This window comes from Ylistrum balloti, unplaced genomic scaffold, assembly GCF_031769215.1.
Source record: "Ylistrum balloti isolate Yb309-2 unplaced genomic scaffold, AGI_CSIRO_Ybal_v1 Utg369808, whole genome shotgun sequence".
In the NCBI taxonomy this organism is placed as follows: Eukaryota; Metazoa; Mollusca; class Bivalvia; order Pectinida; family Pectinidae; genus Ylistrum; species Ylistrum balloti.
The window spans coordinates 819547-839341 of NW_026781982.1; the positions used below are offsets into that span (position 1 = coordinate 819547).

General features: G+C 33.9%; 1 protein-coding gene across 1 annotated transcript in view; it reads right to left on the minus strand.

Annotated features, from left to right (window-relative positions):
• Positions 1-2758: 2758 nt before the first annotated feature.
• LOC132544755 (cytochrome P450 2B5-like) overlaps positions 2759-19795 on the minus strand; it is a 35106-nt gene continuing 18069 nt past the window's right edge. Inside the window, exons 2-4 of the mRNA XM_060208405.1 lie at positions 4892-5407; positions 4105-4548; positions 2759-3134 (exon numbers count right to left, since the gene is read on the minus strand). Coding sequence (XP_060064388.1) covers positions 2953-3134; positions 4105-4548; positions 4892-5407 — 1142 coding nt within the window. The 3' untranslated portion in view covers positions 2759-2952. The remainder of the gene's footprint in view (positions 3135-4104; positions 4549-4891; positions 5408-19795) is intronic.

The window sequence follows — 19795 nt, forward strand, 5'->3', positions numbered from 1 at the left end:
TTAGGTTGCTTAAGATGAAATCCAGCGAACCATTTTTTATTGTTACACATAAAACATAATTTGATTAAAGAAAACTTAACAAATAAATATCATTGAATAAGTGATAATGGACGATTTCTAGAGCTGGAATTTATACCAAAGATTCAATCTATTACAGTTGTAACATCGTCGTGAGATGTATAGGAGACATTCTGATATACTGCAGTATCGTCGATTTAAATTTTTTTTTTCAAATGCTTTTATTTTTACGAATTTTACATTTATTTTATATAATAACATTAGTTTCGAAACACTGACTACAGAAAAACGTCCATTTTCCCCATTTATATTTATTTCCATATTTCTTTTCATATTCGAAATCGTCCATGAAGAATATTTATGTGGTTTAACTATATGGAAGATAACACTAACCTCATTGTGTTGTGTAATATGTTAGCTTATCTCCCCTTCGTTTTAAAGTAAATATTTCAGTTTCAATTATTTTTCATCAGCTCCAAATTATTGAAAAAGAAGACCATTCTAAAATTTAAACCGTAGAACATGCCGTATCTAGTATATCAATTCATTTACAAATATTCATACGCTCAAATTATTCATGTAATTGATGTATAAAACAAATGGATCATTAATACATACACATAACAATTTAATACTGATTTGTACACAAAATCATAATTCTGAAACAAAATAAACACAGGCAATATAGCGACAAATAGAAACATTTGCAGAAACAAGGAACATGATATTACTGTGTAATGAATGAGTTGTCTGCTTCATTGCCGATTTAGATGACAATTACTCATTACCAACGCTGTGTTCAATACAGAATGTAATATATAGTTACTGAAAGGCTGCGTCATAATTGCAATACATTACCGCTACAGAGAGGTTTACTATGGTAAGTACTATATAGGGATGGTATGGAGGGATGCTGATATAGGAAGTATATTATTGATGACGCAATCAACAAGAAAACGTAGATCACAGGACTTTGGATTGTCAATAATAATAATAAAAATAAATCAAAATAAAAAATGGATGTGCATATATTATGTGCTACTGACCACAGCTTTGCATAGATATTAATATATAAAGCATATCAATGATGTCCATAAACAAACAATAATTATCCAATGTGTCGAATATCATTTCTTTTTTTCTCGACTTTCATTTACCGTTGATAATCATTCAATTACATAAGTAAATATTTCAATTATCATTCTGTTGATGTAAAGTCAGCTACTTTTAAGTAATTCTCTGGTAACAACTAAAGCTAATAATTTTTCACGGTACATTTTCACAAATTCAGACTTCGTAGTGATCGAATGAATTTTTTTCCTTAGGAAAATATTTATGCTGAAAAATAACCTGAAATCATTCGCAGAATATCGCATATAATTATAAGTTAATGTTTAGAAAGTGTTAAATAGAAAAATCGAGACAGGCAAAAATTAAAAAAAAAATGTAAACCACAGATATTGAAGATCACAGTGAGAAGTATAGAAAATGGGATTATCACAATATATAGGCAAAAATTAAAAAAAAAATGTAAACCACAGATATTGAAGATCACAGTGAGAAGTATAGAAAATGGGATTATCACAATATATATACTATCTCATAGCGTCACAATCTTCATAATTTGAGAATATGACATTTGTAAGAGTGATCTCCCTTGCACTAATTCTTTTTTAAACCACGGGACATTCTTTTTCAATATTAAGCACAGATTAATATTTTGAACAAAAGACTTCTGGTTAGTATAAACAGTTATTTTGTTACGTCGTGATAATAGATATACTTTCATGGTCAGATAAATACACACTGTATTCAAATACCTGGTCAATTTATCCGTATTCACTGTAAAGGCATGCACTGAAATATTTAATTTTTAGTTATTTGAATGGTCTTATGGATTAATTGCTTTCAGAACTGCGCCTCTTTATGCATTTTATAGAAATGACATTTGTTAGAAATGTAGCAGCAGAAACTACAGCGACTTATGTTATATTTTCATATATTTAAAAAAGTGTTATCTTTAACCATGGCTGCTAAGAAGGATTAATGTGTGTAGATTGTCAAAAATGAACCCTAAGTAGCATGGCAGGGACATTAAATCATAACCTTTTATAGTAGTTTACAGTTTTCATTTACAGTCACAGAGCTACCAACCTTCAAATGACCTAAACACACACATGACCTCGATTTTATGGTTGTCCTAGTGTTACACTGTACAATGATTTACTTGTCGAAGGATTTATTTACAGAGTCTATATATTAACCAGACAATCTGCAGCTCATGCACATAAACAATAAAAATGTTTCATCACCGACCTACATAATTTAAGGAAAGATAAGAAGAAAATAAGTTTGTATCTAATAGATATAAAAATATATAATAAACACATTTGCATAGATAGCCACAACATCTTATAATTTGCTTAGCTAAAAAATAGTCATGAAAACCCCATTACAAGAATTCTAGGTACTGTATGCGACAAAATTATATGGTGTAAGTACTTCTTAAATACAAAACTGAGAAAGTCGAATTTTAGAACAAGATGTGGTACAAAATTGTCTTAATCTGACTAACGAGGAACAAGATCTAAAAACCGTGAAGATAGCGTGCGTTGTTTAACAGAGATACACAAACAGGATAGAAGGTAATTTCCAGAATTCATAACGGAACTCTTCTTTTAAAATGAAAAAAAGGAGAGAAAATGTGACGTGACCGTTCAGCTTTAAAAACACAATTGGGATGACCACACACACAATCTGAATTTGTTATTAAACACAAACAGATCTGACCATTGCCAGATGTTTTAAAACTCTACGGACACCCGATTAAAAAAGAGTGATGCGATATTACGCTTTTGTTTATGATATAACATGTATACAAAATATTGTTCGGATTCATTCAATATTATCCGGAATTCTGTTTTGACTCGTCATTTAGTGGCGATATACAGCACGGAATTTATAGGCTGCTGGGGTCCTTGATAATCCAACGATGCCTTCAAGTGATGGCAGTTTGTCCGGGTTTTCCGGTAGAAACTCAAACCTTTGTATTAATGCTGTAATGAACAAGAACATCTCTATCTTCGCTAAAGATTGTCCAAGGCACATTCGCCGTCCTGGAAAATAGCAAACGATTCAAAGTAAGTGAGATATATCATTAATAAAAAATGTCTTATCACAACTTACATATTCAATTACATGTCGTATAACAACTTCCATATTCAAATATATGTCTTATAACAACTTCCATATTCAAATATATGTCTTATCACAACTTACATATTCAATTATATGTCTTATCACCACTTCCATATTCAATTATATGTCTTATCACAACTTCCATATTCAATCATATGTCTTATGAAGACTTCCACGTTCCTTTCTAAATATTCTATGATTGAAATGCATATCACATATAATATGTTTCCAAAATGGTCTAACATTCCATGTAGCCTATGGTGATATGAATAAAATTTCCGAAGGATTTCAAAACTTTCTTATAAAATGGAAGCAATGTTCATTTTGTTTATAACAGTTTTCCGAACATCGATGAAAGACAGTCTTTAATTAGACTAATTTAAAAATAGAAATTAGGATTATTCCTTCAATCGCATCTCTTTATTTGATGCAATTGTACTGATGAATTTATCACGCCACACACTTTTAACTGTGGAGCCTATCTATTTTATAACATGGATGGTCATAACACAATTTGTTTAATAGATGTTATTGCACCTAGATCAGGGTAGTTATTTGATAAACAGTTTGCACGTATGATGATATAAAACTCAGATGTTTCCAAAAATAAATATATTCTATGATTGGTTACAGTGGGTTTTGACCCAGGGGTACTAACCACGTTTGTCCGTAAGACAATGCAGGATGGATTAATTGGCATTACATCAGACTGGGTTGATTCCTGTTTGAATATAATGATTGAATGGATGCCGTCACTTTCATTAATTTCTGCTAGAAATTAAATTTAACACTGTAATACGATTTGTCTTCGCTTACAGGCTAACAAACATAGCTGATTAAGACATCACGATTAATGTGATGGTATTAAATTAAAATGATGTATATTACCTAATGAGAAAGCCATAGCCATTGTTTTTTTGCCGACGACATTTCCGTCTTTTCCAAGAAATCTCTCTGGGTTGAATTGCAGAGGATCCTCAAACAAAGTCGGATCGCTCATGACCGAATCGAGATTTGGAATTATGACTGAGCCTTTTGGAATGACCATCCCCCTAAATCGGATGTCCGTCCTAGCCCCATGACCCACAGACAGAGGTGCAATGTTTCCCATCCGAAGGACTTCCATAATGAATGCCTCATAATACGGCATGGCGGGTTTATCGTCGAGAGACGGAAGTCTGGAGGTCCCGACAACTGTTTCTATCTCCTGTCGAAGTTTATCCTGGATGTCTTTGTTATGTAGAAGGTAAAGTATTGACCATCTAATCATGGCGGAAGTTGTTTCAGTGCCTGCTGAAAATAAGTCCTTAATGGAGGCTGCTAGGTTGTTGTCTGGAAAAATGAGATGTTTTAAACTGTATTCCAACAAAAATCGAAATATATTTCGTTGATAATTTATGGATTTATTTATATGTAGGAGTATATTGAATAGTTTCTGTAATTTTCCGTTAAAGCTACATTCGAAATCAATCCTAATCACACAACAACTGTGACGAAAAATCGGAAATCTGATTTTCGTTTTGTAAAAGATAAAAACAAATTTTCGAATAGCTGATCAATTCGTCTGTGAAAAAATCTTTCACGCTGAATGACAGAAAATCAATAAGAGAGTTTACAAAGAATATCGTTGACCAAATCAACTTCGACTTAATCACATGTAGTTATACTTACGTACCCTCAAAAATAGGATGGTTCCGGTCCGTTTTTCTCTGTTGTTGCAGAAAGGCATCAATAAAATCTCGAGGATTATTTTCGTCATACGTTGCTCGATGTTCAGCTATCTGATCGTTTGCGAATTCCTTTATTTGATCACCATTCCTATGAAACTTCTTAATGTTGAATGCATCTCCCGGCAGGAAACGTAACCATGGCAATTGTCGTATTGCCCCGGCAACAGAATTCAATCTGAAATTCTCATTCAAAAGAGCAGTCAAGTGTTTGAACTTTTTATCGGTGTATTCATACCTGTTACCAAAAGCAATGCTACATATTATATTCGAGACTGCTATTCGGGTTAGATCCTTAGCATCGTAAGCTTGCCCCTTCTGTTCCTCAAGGACTTCCAAGTAGGCAGTAACCTCTTCCTTCACCTTGGTTTCCAAGATTTTTCTGCCAAACCCAAAACCCCGAAGAGTCATCAGTGAAAAAGTCCGAGTTTGTTTCCAATGCTCTCCAGACGACGCTCCAATTCCTTAAAATATCAAATAAAATTTCGTTCAGATTCTAGGAAATGCTATGTCATTTCACAATAAAGCGTTTTGTAAATGAATAAAAATGTGCAATCCGACACCTTATTTACGATGGCCGAAAACGGACTGATAAAACAGTGTGACTAGTAGCATGTTTACTTCAACAAATTACGTACGAACACTTTTTGTGTCAAAAAATCTACTACTATAATAATGAATGTATTTGTACACAAAATGTATACATACATATTTTTGTTTCTAGATTCCTGTGAAACATTCACCATGAAATTTAGTCACAGACTCGAATTTTCATCAGGGGCTGAAAAGTCTGTTGCGTATCCTTTACAATCTATGAAATACATGTATAGGATGGCTGCCCGCCGTTCATTTTATATCTCTGATCAGCCATACATTAAAAATGGCAAGACTATGGACAAAAGGGACCCTACAGCAAAATTCGGAAACAAATCACACATTATTTTCTTACAGAAAGCGATAACAAACTTTCATTGTGGTAATTCAGTGTGACAGAGTATTACTGTGGTAATTCAGTGTGACACAGTATTACTGTGGTAATTCAGTGTGACACAGTGGTAATTCAGTGTGACATAGTATTTTTGTGGTAATTCAGTGTGACATAGTATTTTTGTGGTAATTCAGTGTGACATAGTATTACTGTGGTAATTCAGTGTGACATAGTATTACTGTGGTATTTCAGTGTGATATACTATTACTGGTAATTCAGTGTGACAAAGTAATACTGTGGTAATTCAGTGTGACACAGTGGTAATTCAGTGTGACATATTATTACTGTGGTAATTCAGTGTGACATAGTATTACTGTGGTATTTCAGTATGATATACTATTACTGGTAATTCAGTGTAACACAGTATTACTGTGGTTATTCAGTGTGACATAGTATTACTGTGGTAATTCAGTGTGACACAGTAATACTGTGGTAATTCAGTGTAACACAGTATTACTGTTATAATTCAGTGTGACAGAGTATTACTGTGGTAATTCTGTGGTAATTCAGTGTGACACAGTATTAATGTGGTTATTCAGTGTGACGTAGTATTACTGTGGTAATTCAGTGTGACATAGTATTACTGTGGTAATTCTGTGGTAATCCAGTGTGACATAGTATTACTGTGGTAATTCTGTGGTAATCCAGTGTGACACAGTATTACTGTGGTAATTCAGTGTGACATAGTATTACTGTGGTAATTCAGTGTGACATAGTATTACTGTAGTAATTCAGTGTGACATAGTATTACTGTGAACATTCAGTGTGATATAGTATTACTGTCGTAATTCAGTGTGACATAGTATCACTGTGGTAATTCAGTGTGACACAGTGGTAATTCAGTGTGACATATTATTACTGTGTATTTCAGTGTGACACAGTGGTAATTCAGTGTGACATAATATTGTTGTGGTAATTCCCTGTGATATAGTATTACTGTGGTAATTCAGTGTGACATAGTATTACTGTGATAATTCTGTGGTAATCCAGTTTAACATAGTATTACTGTGGTAATTCTGTGTGACACAGTATTACTGTGATAATTCAGTGTGACATAGTATTACTGTGGTAATTCAGTGTGACACAATGGTAATTCAGTGTGACATAGTATTACTGTGGTAAATCAGTTTAACGCAGTGTTATTGTTATAATTCAGTGTAACATAGTATTACTGTGTTAATTCAGTGGTAATTCAGTGTGACGTAGTATTACTGTAGGAATTCAGTGTAACACAGTATTACTGTGATAATTCAGTGTGACATAGTATTACTGTGATAATTCAGTGTGACATAGTATTACTGTGGTAATACAGTGTAACATAGTATTTCTGTGGTAATTCTGTGGTAATTCAGTGTGACATAGTATTACTGTGGTAATTCAGTGTAACACATTATTACATTGGTAAATAATTGTAACGCAGTATTAATGTGATAATTTAGTGTGACACAGTATTACTGTGATAATTCAGTGTGACACAGTATTACTGTAGTAATTCTATGGTAATCCAGTGTAACATAGTATTAGTGTGGTAATTCTGTGTGACACAGTATTACTGTGATAATTCAGTGTGACATAGTATTACTGTGGTAATTCAGTGTAACACATTATTACATTGGTAAATAATTGTAACGCAGTATTAATGTGATAATTTAGTGTGACACAGTATTACTGTGATAATTCAGTGTGACACAGTATTATTGTAGTAATTCTATGGTAATCCAGTGTAACATAGTATTAGTGTGGTAATTCTGTGTGACACAGTATTACTGTGATAATTCAGTGTGACATAGTATTAGTGTGGAAATTCAGTGTGACGTAGTATTAGTGTGATAATTCAGTGTGACGTAGTATTAGTGTGGTAATTCTGTGTGACACAGTATTACTCTGGTAATTCTGTGTGACACAGTATTACTCTGGTAATTCAGTGTGACATAGTTTAACTGTGGTAATTCAGTGTGACATAGTATTACTGTGGTAATTCAGTGTGACGTAGTATTAGTGTGATAATTCAGTGTGATACAGTGGTAATTAAGTGTGACACAGTGGTAATTCAGTGCGACATAATATATCTGTGGTAATTCAGTGTAACATATTATTACTATGGTAATTCAGTGTGACATAGTATTACTGTGGTAATTCTGTGGTAATTCAGTGTGACACAGTATTACTCTGGTTATTCAGTGTGACATATTATTACTGTGGTATGTCAGTGTGACACAGTGATAACTCAGTGTGACACAGTATTACTGTGGTTATTCAGTGTGACACAGTCTTACTGTGATAATTCAGTGTAACACAGTATTACTGTTATAATTCAGTGTGACAGAGTATTGCTGTGGTAATTCAGTGTAAAAGTATTACTGTGGTAATTCAGTGTGACATAGTATTACTGTGGTAATTCTGTGTTAATCCAGTGTGACACAATATTACTGTGGTAATTCTGTGGTTATCTAGTGTGACACAGTATTACTGTGGTAATTCAGTGTGACATAGTATTACTGTGGTAATTCTGTGGCAATCCAGTGTGACACAGTATTACTGTGGTTATTCAGTGTGACACATTATTACCGTTATAATTCAGTGTGACACAGTATTACACTGGTTATTCAGTGTAGCACAGTATTACTGTGGTAATTCAGTGTGACATAGTATTACTGTGGTAATTCAGTGTGACACAATGGTAATTCAGTGTGACATAGTATTACTGTGGTAAATCAGTTTAACGCAGTGTTATTGTTATAATTCAGTGTGACATAGTATTACTGTGGTAATTCAGTGTAACACATTATTACATTGGTAAATAATTGTAACGCAGTATTAATGTGATAATTTAGTGTGACACAGTATTATTGTAGTAATTCTATGGTAATCCAGTGTAACATAGTATTAGTGTGGTAATTCTGTGTGACACAGTATTACTCTGGTAATTCAGTGTGACATAGTTTAACTGTGGTAATTCAGTGTGACATAGTATTACTGTGGTAATTCAGTGTGACGTAGTATTAGTGTGATAATTCAGTGTGATACAGTGGTAATTAAGTGTGACACAGTGGTAATTCAGTGTGACATAATATATCTGTGGTAATTCAGTGTAACATATTATTACTGTGGTAATTTAGTGTGACATAGTATTACTGTGGTAATTCTGTGGTAATTCAGTGTGACACAGTATTACTGTGGTTATTCAGTGTGACACAGTCTTACTATGATAATTCAGTGTAACACAGTATTACTGTTATAATTCAGTGTGACAGAGTATTGCTGTGGTAATTCAGTGTAAAAGTATTACTGTGGTAATTCAGTGTGACATAGTATTATTGTGGTAATTCTGTGTTAATCCAGTGTGACACAATATTACTGTAGTAATTCTGTGGTAATCTAGTGTGACACAGTATTACTGTGGTAATTCAGTGTGACATAGTATTACTGTGGTAATTCTGTGGCAATCCAGTGTGACAGAGTATTACTGTGGTTATTCAGTGTGACACATTATTACCGTTATAATTCAGTGTGACACAGTATTACATTGGTTATTCAGTGTAACACAGTATTACTGTGGTAATTCAGTGTGACATAGTATTACTGTGATAATTCAGTGTGACACAGTGGTAATTCAGTGTGACATAGTATTACTGTGATAATTCAGTGTGACATAGTATTACTGTGGTAATTCAGTGTGACACAGTAATACTGTGGTAATTCAGTGTGACACAGTGGTAATTCAGTATGACATAGTATTACTGTGATAATTCAGTGTGACATAGTATTACTGTGGTAATTCAGTATGACATAGTATTACTGTGGTAATTCAGTGTGACATAGTATTACTGTGGTAATTCAGTGTAACACAGTATTACTGTGGTAATTCAGTGTGACATAGTATTACTGTGGTAATTCAGTGTGACATAGTATTACTGTGGTAATTCAGTGTGACACAGTATTACTGTGGTAATTCAGTGTGACATAGTATTACTGTGGTAATTCAGTGTGACACAGTGGTAATTCAGTGTGACATAGTATTACTGTGATAATTCAGTGTGACATAGTATTACTGTGGTAATTCAGTGTGACACAGTAATACTGTGGTAATTCAGTGTGACACAGTGGTAATTCAGTATGACATAGTATTACTGTGTTAATTCAGTGTAACACAGTATTACTGTGATAATTAAGTGTTACATAGCATTACTGTGGTAATTCTGTGGTAATCCAGTGTGACAACGTATTACTGTGGTAATTCTGTGGTAATCTAGTGTGACACAGTATTACTGTGGTAATTCAGTGTGACATAGTGTGACATAAAATTACTGTGGTAATTCTGTGGCAATCCAGTGTGACACAGTATTACTGTGGTAATTCAGTGTAACATAGTATTACTGTGGTAATTCAATGTGATACAGTGGTTATTCAGTGTGACATAGTATTACTGTGGTAATTCAGTGTGACACAGTGGTAATTTAGTGTGACATATTATTACTGTGGTAATTTAGTGTGACAGTATTACTGTGGTAATTTAGTGTGGCACAATATTACTGTGGTAATTCAGTGTGACATAGTATTACTGTGGTAATTCAGTGTGACACAGTGGTAACTCAGTGTGACATAGTATTACTGTGAAAATTCAGTGTGATATAGTATTACTGTGGTATTTCAGTGTGATATAGTATTACTGTGGTAATTCAGTGTGAGACAGTGGTTATTCAGTGTGACACAGTGGTAATTCAGTGTGACATAGTATTACTGTGATAATTCAGTGTGACATAGTATTACTGTGGTAATTCAGTGTGACATAGTATTACTGTGGTTAGTCTGTGGTAATTCAGTGTGACACAGTATTACTGTGGTAATTCAGTGTGACATAGTTTAACTGTGGTAATTCAGTGTGACATAGTATTACTGTGGTAATTCAGTGTAACACAGTATTACTGTGATAATTCAGTGTGACACAGTATTACTGTGGTAATTCAGTGTGATACAGTGGTAATTCAGTGTGACATAGTATTACTGTGGTAATTCAGAGTAACATATTATTACTGTGGTAATTAAGTGTGACACAGTGGTAATTCAGTGTGACATAGTATTACTGTGGTAATTCAGTGTGACACAGTATTACTGGGGTAATTCAGTGTGACACAGTATTACTGTGGTAATTCAGTGTGACATAGTATTACTGTGGTAATTCAGTGTGACACAGTGGTAATTCAGTGTGACATAATATTACTGTGGTAATTCAGTGTGACATAGTATTACTGTGGTAATTCAGTGTGACATAGTATTACTGTGAAAATTCAGTGTGACATAGTATTACTGTGGTAATTCAGTGTGACAGTGGTAATTCAGTGTGACATAGTATTACTGTGGTAATTCAGTGTCACATAGTATTACTGTGGTAATTCAGTGTGACATAGTATTACTGTGGTAATTCTGTGGTAATTCAGTGTGACATAGTATTACTGTGGTAATTCAGTGTGACAGAGTATTACTGTGGTAATTCTGTGGTAATCCAGTGTGACATAGTATTACTGTGGTAATTCAGTGTGACATAGTATTATTATGGTAATTCAGTGTATAATATTTTTACTGTGCTAATTTAGTGTGATTACTGTTGTAATTCAGTGTGACACAGTATTACTGTGGTAATTCAGTGTGATCAGGTATTACTGTGGTAATTCAGTGTGACATAGTATTACTGTGGTAATTCAGTGTGACACAGTTGTAATTCAGTGTGACATAGTATTACTGTGGTAATTCAGTGTGACACAGTGGTAATTCAGTGTGACATAGGATTACTGTGGTAATTCAGTGTGACACAGTAATACTGTGGTAATTCAGTGTGACATAGTAATACTGTGGTAATTCAGTGTGACACAGTATTACTGTGGTAATTCAGTGTCACATAGTTTAACTGAGGTAATTCAGTGTGACACAGTATTACTGTGGTAATGCAGTGTGACGTAGTATTAGTGTGGTTATTCAGTGTGACACAGTATTACTGTGGTAATTCAGTGTGACATAGTGTGACATATTATTACTGTTGTAATTTAGTGTGACACAGTATTACTGTGGTAATTCAATGTGACATAGTATTACTGTGGCAATTCAGTGTGACAGAGTGGTAGTTCAATGTGACATATTATTACTGTGGTGGTTAGTCTGTGGTAATTCAGTGTGACATGGTATTACTGTGGTAATTCAGTGTGACATAGTATTACTGTGGTAATTCAGTGTAACATAACATTAATGTTGCAATTCAGTATGACACAGTGGTAATTCAGTGTGACATAGTAATACTGTGGTAATTCAGTGTGACACAGTAATACTGTGGTAATTCAGTGTGACACAGTAATACTGTGGTAATTCAGTGTGACACAGTATTACTGTGGTAATTCAGTGTGATCAGGTATTACTGTGGTAATTCAGTGTAACACAGTATTACTGTGGTAATTCAGTGTGACACAGTATAACTGTGATAATTCAGTGTGACATAGTATTACTGTGGTAATTCAGTGCCACATAGTATTACTGTGGTAATTCTTTGGTAATTCAGTGTGACATAGCATTACTGTGGTAATTCTTTGGTAATTCAGTGTGACATAGTATTAATGTGGTAATTCAGTGTGACATAGTATTACTGTGGTAATTCTGTGGTAATCCATTGTGACATAGTATTACTGTGGTAATTCAGTGTAACACAGTATTACTGTGATAATTCAGTGTGACACAATTCTACCGTTAATTCTGTGGAAATTCAGTGTGACACAGTATTACTGTGGTAATGCAGTGTGACGTAGTATTAGTGTGATAATTCGGTGTGACACAGTGGTAATTCAGTGTGACATAGTATTACTGTGGTAATTCACTGGGACAAAGGGGTAATTCAGTGTGATATAGTATTACTGTGGTAATTCAGTGTGATCTAGTATTATTGTGGTAATTCAGTGTTACTGTGGTAATTCAGTGTGACACAGTGGTAATTCAGTGTGACATAGTATTACTGTGATAATTCAGTGTGACATAGTATTACTGTGGTAATTCAGTGTGACACAGTAATACTGTGGTAATTCAGTGTGACACAGTAATACTGTGGTAATTCAGAGTGACATAGTATTACTCTTGTAATTTTGTGTGATTACTGTGGTAATTTAGTGTGACATAGTATTACTGTGGTAATTTAGTGTAACATAGTTATACTGTAGTAATTCAGTGTAACAGTATTACTTTGATAATTCAGTGTGACACAGTATTATTGTGGTAATTCAGTGTGACACAGTAATACTGTGGTAATTCAGAGTGACATAGTATTACTGTGGTAATTCAGTGTAACATAACATTAATGTTGCAATTCAGTGTGACACAGTGGTAATTCAGTGTAACATAGTATTACTGTGGTAATTCTATAATAATCCAGTGTGACAAAGTATTACTATGGTAATTCAGTGTGACATAGTATTAATGTGGTAATTCAGTGTGACATAGTATTACTGTGGTAATTCTGTGGTAATCCATTGTGACATAGTATTACTGTGGTAATTCAGTGTAACACAGTATTACTGTGATAATTCAGTGCGACACAATTCTAGCGTGGTAATTCTGTGGAAATTCAGTGTGACACAGTATTACTGTGGTAATGCAGTGTGACGTAGTATTAGTGTGATAATTCAGTGTGACACAGTGGTAATTCAGTGTGAAATAATATTACTGTGGTAATTCAGTGTAACACAGTATTACTGTTGTAATTCAGTGTGACACAGTATTACTGTGGTAATTCAGTGTGATCAGGTATTACGGTGGTAATTCAGTGTGACACAGTGGTAATTCAGTGTAACATAGTATTACTGTGGTAATTCAGTGTGACACAGTGGTAATTCAGTGTGATATGGTATTACTGTGGTAATTCAGTGTGACACAGTGGTAATTCAGTGTGACATAGTATTACTGTGATAATTCAGTGTGACACAGTATTACTGTGGTAATTCAGTGTGACACAGTATTACTGTGGTAATTCAGTGTGACACAGTAATACTGTGGTAATTCAGTGTGACACAGTAATACTGTGGTAATTCAGTGTGACATAGTATTACTGTGGTAATTTAGTGTAACATAGTAATACTGTAGTAATTCAGTGTAACAGTATTACTTTGATAATTCAGTGTGACACAGTATTACTGTGGTAATTCAGTGTGACATAGTTTAACTGAGGTAATTCAGTGTGACATAGTATTACTGTGGTAATTCAGTGTAACATAACATTAATGTTGCAATTCAGTGTGACACAGTGGTAATTCAGTGTAACATAGTATTACAGTGGTAATTCTATAATAATCCAGTGTGACAAAGTATTACTATGGTAATTCAGTGTGACATAGTATTAATGTGGTAATTCAGTGTGACATAGTATTACTGTGGTAATTCTGTGGTAATCCATTGTGACATAGTATTACTGTGGTAATTCAGTGTAACACAGTATTACTGTGATAATTCAGTGCGACACAATTCTACCGTGGTAATTCTGTGGAAATTCAGTGTGACACAGTATTACTGTGGTAATGCAGTGTGACGTAGTATTAGTGTGATAATTCAGTGTGACACAGTGGTAATTCAGTGTCACATAGTATTACTGCGGTAATTCAGTGTGACACAGTGGTAATTCAGTGTGAAATAATATTACTGTGGTAATTCAGTGTAACACAGTATTACTGTGGTAATTCAGTGTGACACAGTATTACTGTGGTAATTCAGTGTGACACAGTGGTAATTCAGTATGACATGGTATTATTGTGAAAATTCAGTGTGATATAGTATTACTGTGGTAATTGAGTGTGACATAGTATTACTGTGGTAATTCACTGGGACAAAGGGGTAATTCAGTGTGACATAGTATTATTGTGGTAATTCAGTGTATAATATTATTACTGTGCTAATTTAGTGTGATTACTGTGGTAATTCAGTGTGACATAGTATTACTGGGGTAATTCAGTGTGACACAGTGGTAATTCAGTGTGACATATTATTACTGTGTTAATTCAGTGCAACACAGTATTACTGTGGTAATTTTGTGGTAATTCAGTGTGATCTAGTATTATTGTGGTAATTCAGTGAAACATAGTATTAATGTTATAATTCTATGATAATCCAGTGTGACATAGTATTACTGTGGTAATTCAGTGTGACATAGTATTACTGTGGTAATTCAGTGTGACACAGTGGTAATTCAGTTTGACATAGTATTACTGTGAAAATTCAGTGTGACATAGTATTACGGTGGTAATTCAGTGTGACACAGTGGTAATTCAGTGTGACATAGTATTACTGTGGTAATTCAGTGTGACACAGTGGTAATTTAGTGTGATTACTGTGGTAATTCAGTGCGACATAGTATTACTGTGGTAATTCTGTGGTATTCCAGTGTAACATAGTATTACTGTAGTAATTCTGTGTAACATAGTATTACTGTGGTAATTCAGTGTGATACAGTATTACTGAGGTAATTCAGTGTGACGTAGTATTACTGTGATAATTCAGTCTGACACAGTGGTAATTCAGTGTGACTTAATATTACTGTGGTAATTCAGTGTGACACAGTATTACTGGGGTAATTCAGTGTGACACAGTATTACTGTGGTAATTCAGTGTGACATAGTATTACTGTGTTAATTCAGTGCAACACAGTATTACTGTGGTAATTTTGTGGTAATTCAGTGTGACATAGTATTACTGTGGTAATTCAGTGTGACATAGTATTACTGTGAAAATTCAGTGTGACATAGTATTACTGTGGTAATTCAGTGTGACACAGTGGTAATTTAGTGTGACATAGTATTACTGTGGTAATTCTGAGCGATATAGTATTACTGTGGTAATTCAGTGTGACATAGCATTACTGTGATAATTCAGTGCGACACAGTTCTACCGTGGTAATTCTGTGGTAATTCAGTGTGACACAGTATTACTGTGGTAATGCAGTGTGACGTAGTATTAGTGTGATAATTCAGTGTAACACAGTATTACTGTGGTAATTCAGTTTGACACAGTATTACTGTGGTAATTCAGTGTGACATAGTATTAGTGTGGTAATTCAGTGTAACACAGTATTACTGTGGTAATTCAGTGTGACATAGTATTACTGTGGTTATTCAGTGTGACACAGTATAACTGTGATAATTCTGTGGTAATTTAGTGTGACACAGTATTACTGTGGTTATTCAGTGTGACATAGTATTTCTGCGGTAATTCAGTGTGACATAGTATTACTGTGGTAATTCAGTGTGACATAGTATTACTGTGGTAATTCATTGGAACAAAGGGGTAATTCAGTGTGACATAGTATTACTGTGGTAATTCAGTGTGATATAGCATTACTGTGAAAATTCAGTGTGATATAGTATTACTGTTGTAATTCAGTGTGACATAGTATTACTGTGGTAATTCAGTGTGACACAGTGGTAATTCAGTGTGACATTGCATTACTGTGATAATTCAGTGCGACACAGTTCTACCTTGGTAATTCTGTGGTAATTCAGTGTGACACAGTATTACTGTGGTAATTCAGTGTAACATAGTATTACTGTGGTAATTCAGTGTGACACAGTGGTAATTCAGTGTGACACAGTGGTAATTCAGTGTGACATAGTATTACTGTGATAATTCAGTGTAATATAGCATTACTGTTGCATTTCAGTGTGACTCAGTAGTAATTCAGTGTAACATAGTATTACTGTGGTAATTCTATAATAATCCAGTGTGATATAGTATTACTGTGGTAATTCAGTGTGACAAAGTGGTAATTTAGTGTGACATATTTTTACTCTGATAATTTAGTGTGATTACTGTTGTAATTCAGTGTGACATAGTATTACTGTGGTAATTCAGTGTCACACAGTGGTCATTCAGTGTGACATATTATTACTGTGGTATTTCAGTGTGATATAGTATTACTGTGGTAATTCAGTGTGACACAGTATGACTGTGATAATTTTGTGTAACAGTATTACTGTGGTAATTCAGTGTGACACAGTATTACTGTGGTAATTCAGTGTGACATATTATTACTGTGGTAATTTAGTTTAACATAGTATGACTGTGATAATTTTGTGTAACAGTATTACTGTGGTAATTCAGTGTGACACAGTATTACTGTGGTAATTCTTTGGTAATTCAGTGTGACATAGTATTACTGTGGTAATTCTATAATAATCCAGTGTGACATAGTATTACTGTGGTAATACAGTGTAACATAGTATTACTGTGGTAATTCTGTGGTAATTTAGTGTGACATAGTATTACTGTGATAATTCAGTGTGACACAGTATTACTGTGATGATTCAGTGTGACACAGTTCTACTATGGTAATTCTGTGCTAATTCAGTGTGACACAGTATTACTGTGATTATTCTGTGTGACACAGTGGTAATCCAGTGTAACATAGTATTACTGTGGTAATTCTATAATAATCTAGTGTGACATAGTATTACTGTGGTAATTGAGTGTGACATAGTATTACTGTGGTAATTCCGTGCGACATAGTATTACTTTGGTAATTCTGTGATAATCCAGTGAGACTCAGTATTACTGTGGTAATTCAGTGTCACATAGTATTACTGTGGTAATTCAGTGTCACACACTGGTAATTCAGTGTGACATAGTATTACTGTGGTAATTCAGTGTGACATAGTATTACTGTGGTAATTCTGTGGTAATCCAGTGTAACATAGTATTACTGTAGTAATTCTGTGTAACATAGTATTACTGTGGTAATTCAGTGTGACACAGTGGTAATTCAATGTGACATAGTATTACTGTGGTAATTCAGTGTGACACAGTGGTAATTTAGTGTGACATATTTTTACTCTAGTAATTTAGTGTGATTACTGTTGTAATTCAGTGTGACATAGTATTACTGTGGTAATTCAGTGTCACACAGTGGTAATTCAGTGTGACATATTATTATTGTGGTATTTCAGTGTGATGTAGTATTACTGTGGTAATTCAGTGTGACACAGTGGTAATTCAGTGTGACATATTATTACTGTAGTAATTTAGTTTAACATAGTATGACTGTGGTAATTCAGTGTAACAGTATTACTGTGGTAATTCAGTGTGACACAGTATTACTGTGGTAATTTAGTTTAACATAGTATGATTGTGGTAATTCAGTGTAACAGTATTACTGTGGTAATTCAGTGTGACACAGTATTACTGTGGTAATTCAGTGTGACATAGTATTAATGTGGTAATTCTATAATAATCCAGTGTGACATAGTATTATTGTGGTAATAGAGTGTAACATAGTTTTACTGTGGTAATTCTGTGGTAATCCAGTGTTACATAGTATTACTGTGGTAATTCAGTGTGACACAGTATTACTGCGGTAATTCAGTGTGACACTGTGTTAATTCAGTGTGACATAATATTAGTGTGGTAATTCAGTGTGACACAGTATTACTGTGATAATTCAGTGTGACATAATATTACTGTGGTAATTCAGTGTAACACAGTATTACTGTGGTAATTCAGTGTGAAACAGTATTACTGTGATAATTCTGTTGTAATTTAGTGTGACACAGTATTACTGTGGTTATTCAGTGTGACAAAGTATTACTGTGGTAATTCAGTGTGACATAGTATTACTGTGGTAATTCAGTGTGACACAGTGGTAATTCAGTATGACATAGTATTACTGTGAAAATTCAGTGTGATATAGTATTACTGTGGTAATTCTGTGGTAATCCAGTGTAACATAGTATTACTGTAGTAATTCTGTGTAACATAGTATTACTGTGGTAATTCAGTGTGACACAGTGGTAATTCAGTGTGACATATTATTACTGTGGTTATTTAGTGTGATTACTGTTGTAATTCAGTGTGACATAGTATTACTGTGGTAATTTAGTGTGACACAGTATTACTGTGGTAATTCAGTATAACATAGTATTACTTTGGTAATTTTGTGGTAATTCAGTGTGACATAGTATTACTGTGGTAATTCAGTGTAACATAGTATTACTGTGGTAATTCAGTGGTAATTCAGTGTGACGTGGTATTACTTTGGTAATTCAGTGTGACACAGTATTACTTTGGTAATTCAGTGTGACATAGTATTACTGTGGTAATTCTGTGGTAATTCAGTGTGACATATTATTACTGTGGTAATATAGTGTAACAAAGTATGACTGTGGTAATTCAGTGTAACAGTATTACTGTGAAAATTCATTGTGACATAGTATTACTGTGATAATTCAGTGCGACATAGTATTACTGTGGTAATTATGTGGTAATTCAGTGTGACATAGTATTACTCTGGTAATTCTATAATAATCCAGTGTGACAGAGTATTACTGTGGTAATACAATGTAACATAGTATTACTGTGGTAATTCTGTGGTAATTCAGTGTGACATAGTATTACTGCGGTAATTCAGTGTGACACAGTGGTAATTCAGTGTGACATATTATTACTGTGGTATGTTAGTGTGAAACAGTATTACTGTGGTAATTCAGTGTAACATAATATTACTGTGGTAATTCAGTGTAACATAGTATTACTGTGGTAATTCAGTGTGACATAGTATTACTGTGGTAATTCTGTGGTAATTCAGTGTGACACAGTATTACTGTGGTTATTCAGTGTGACATAGTATTACTGTGGTAATTCAGTGTGACATAGTATTACTGTGGTAATTCAGTGTGACACAGTGGTAATTCAGTGTGACATATTATTACTGTGGTAAGTTAGTGTGAAACAGTATTACTGTGGTAATTCAGTGTAACATAGTATTACTGTGGTAATTCAGTGTAACATAGTATTACTGTGGTAATTCAGTGTGACATAGTATTACTGTGGTAATTCTGTGGTAATTCAGTGTGAC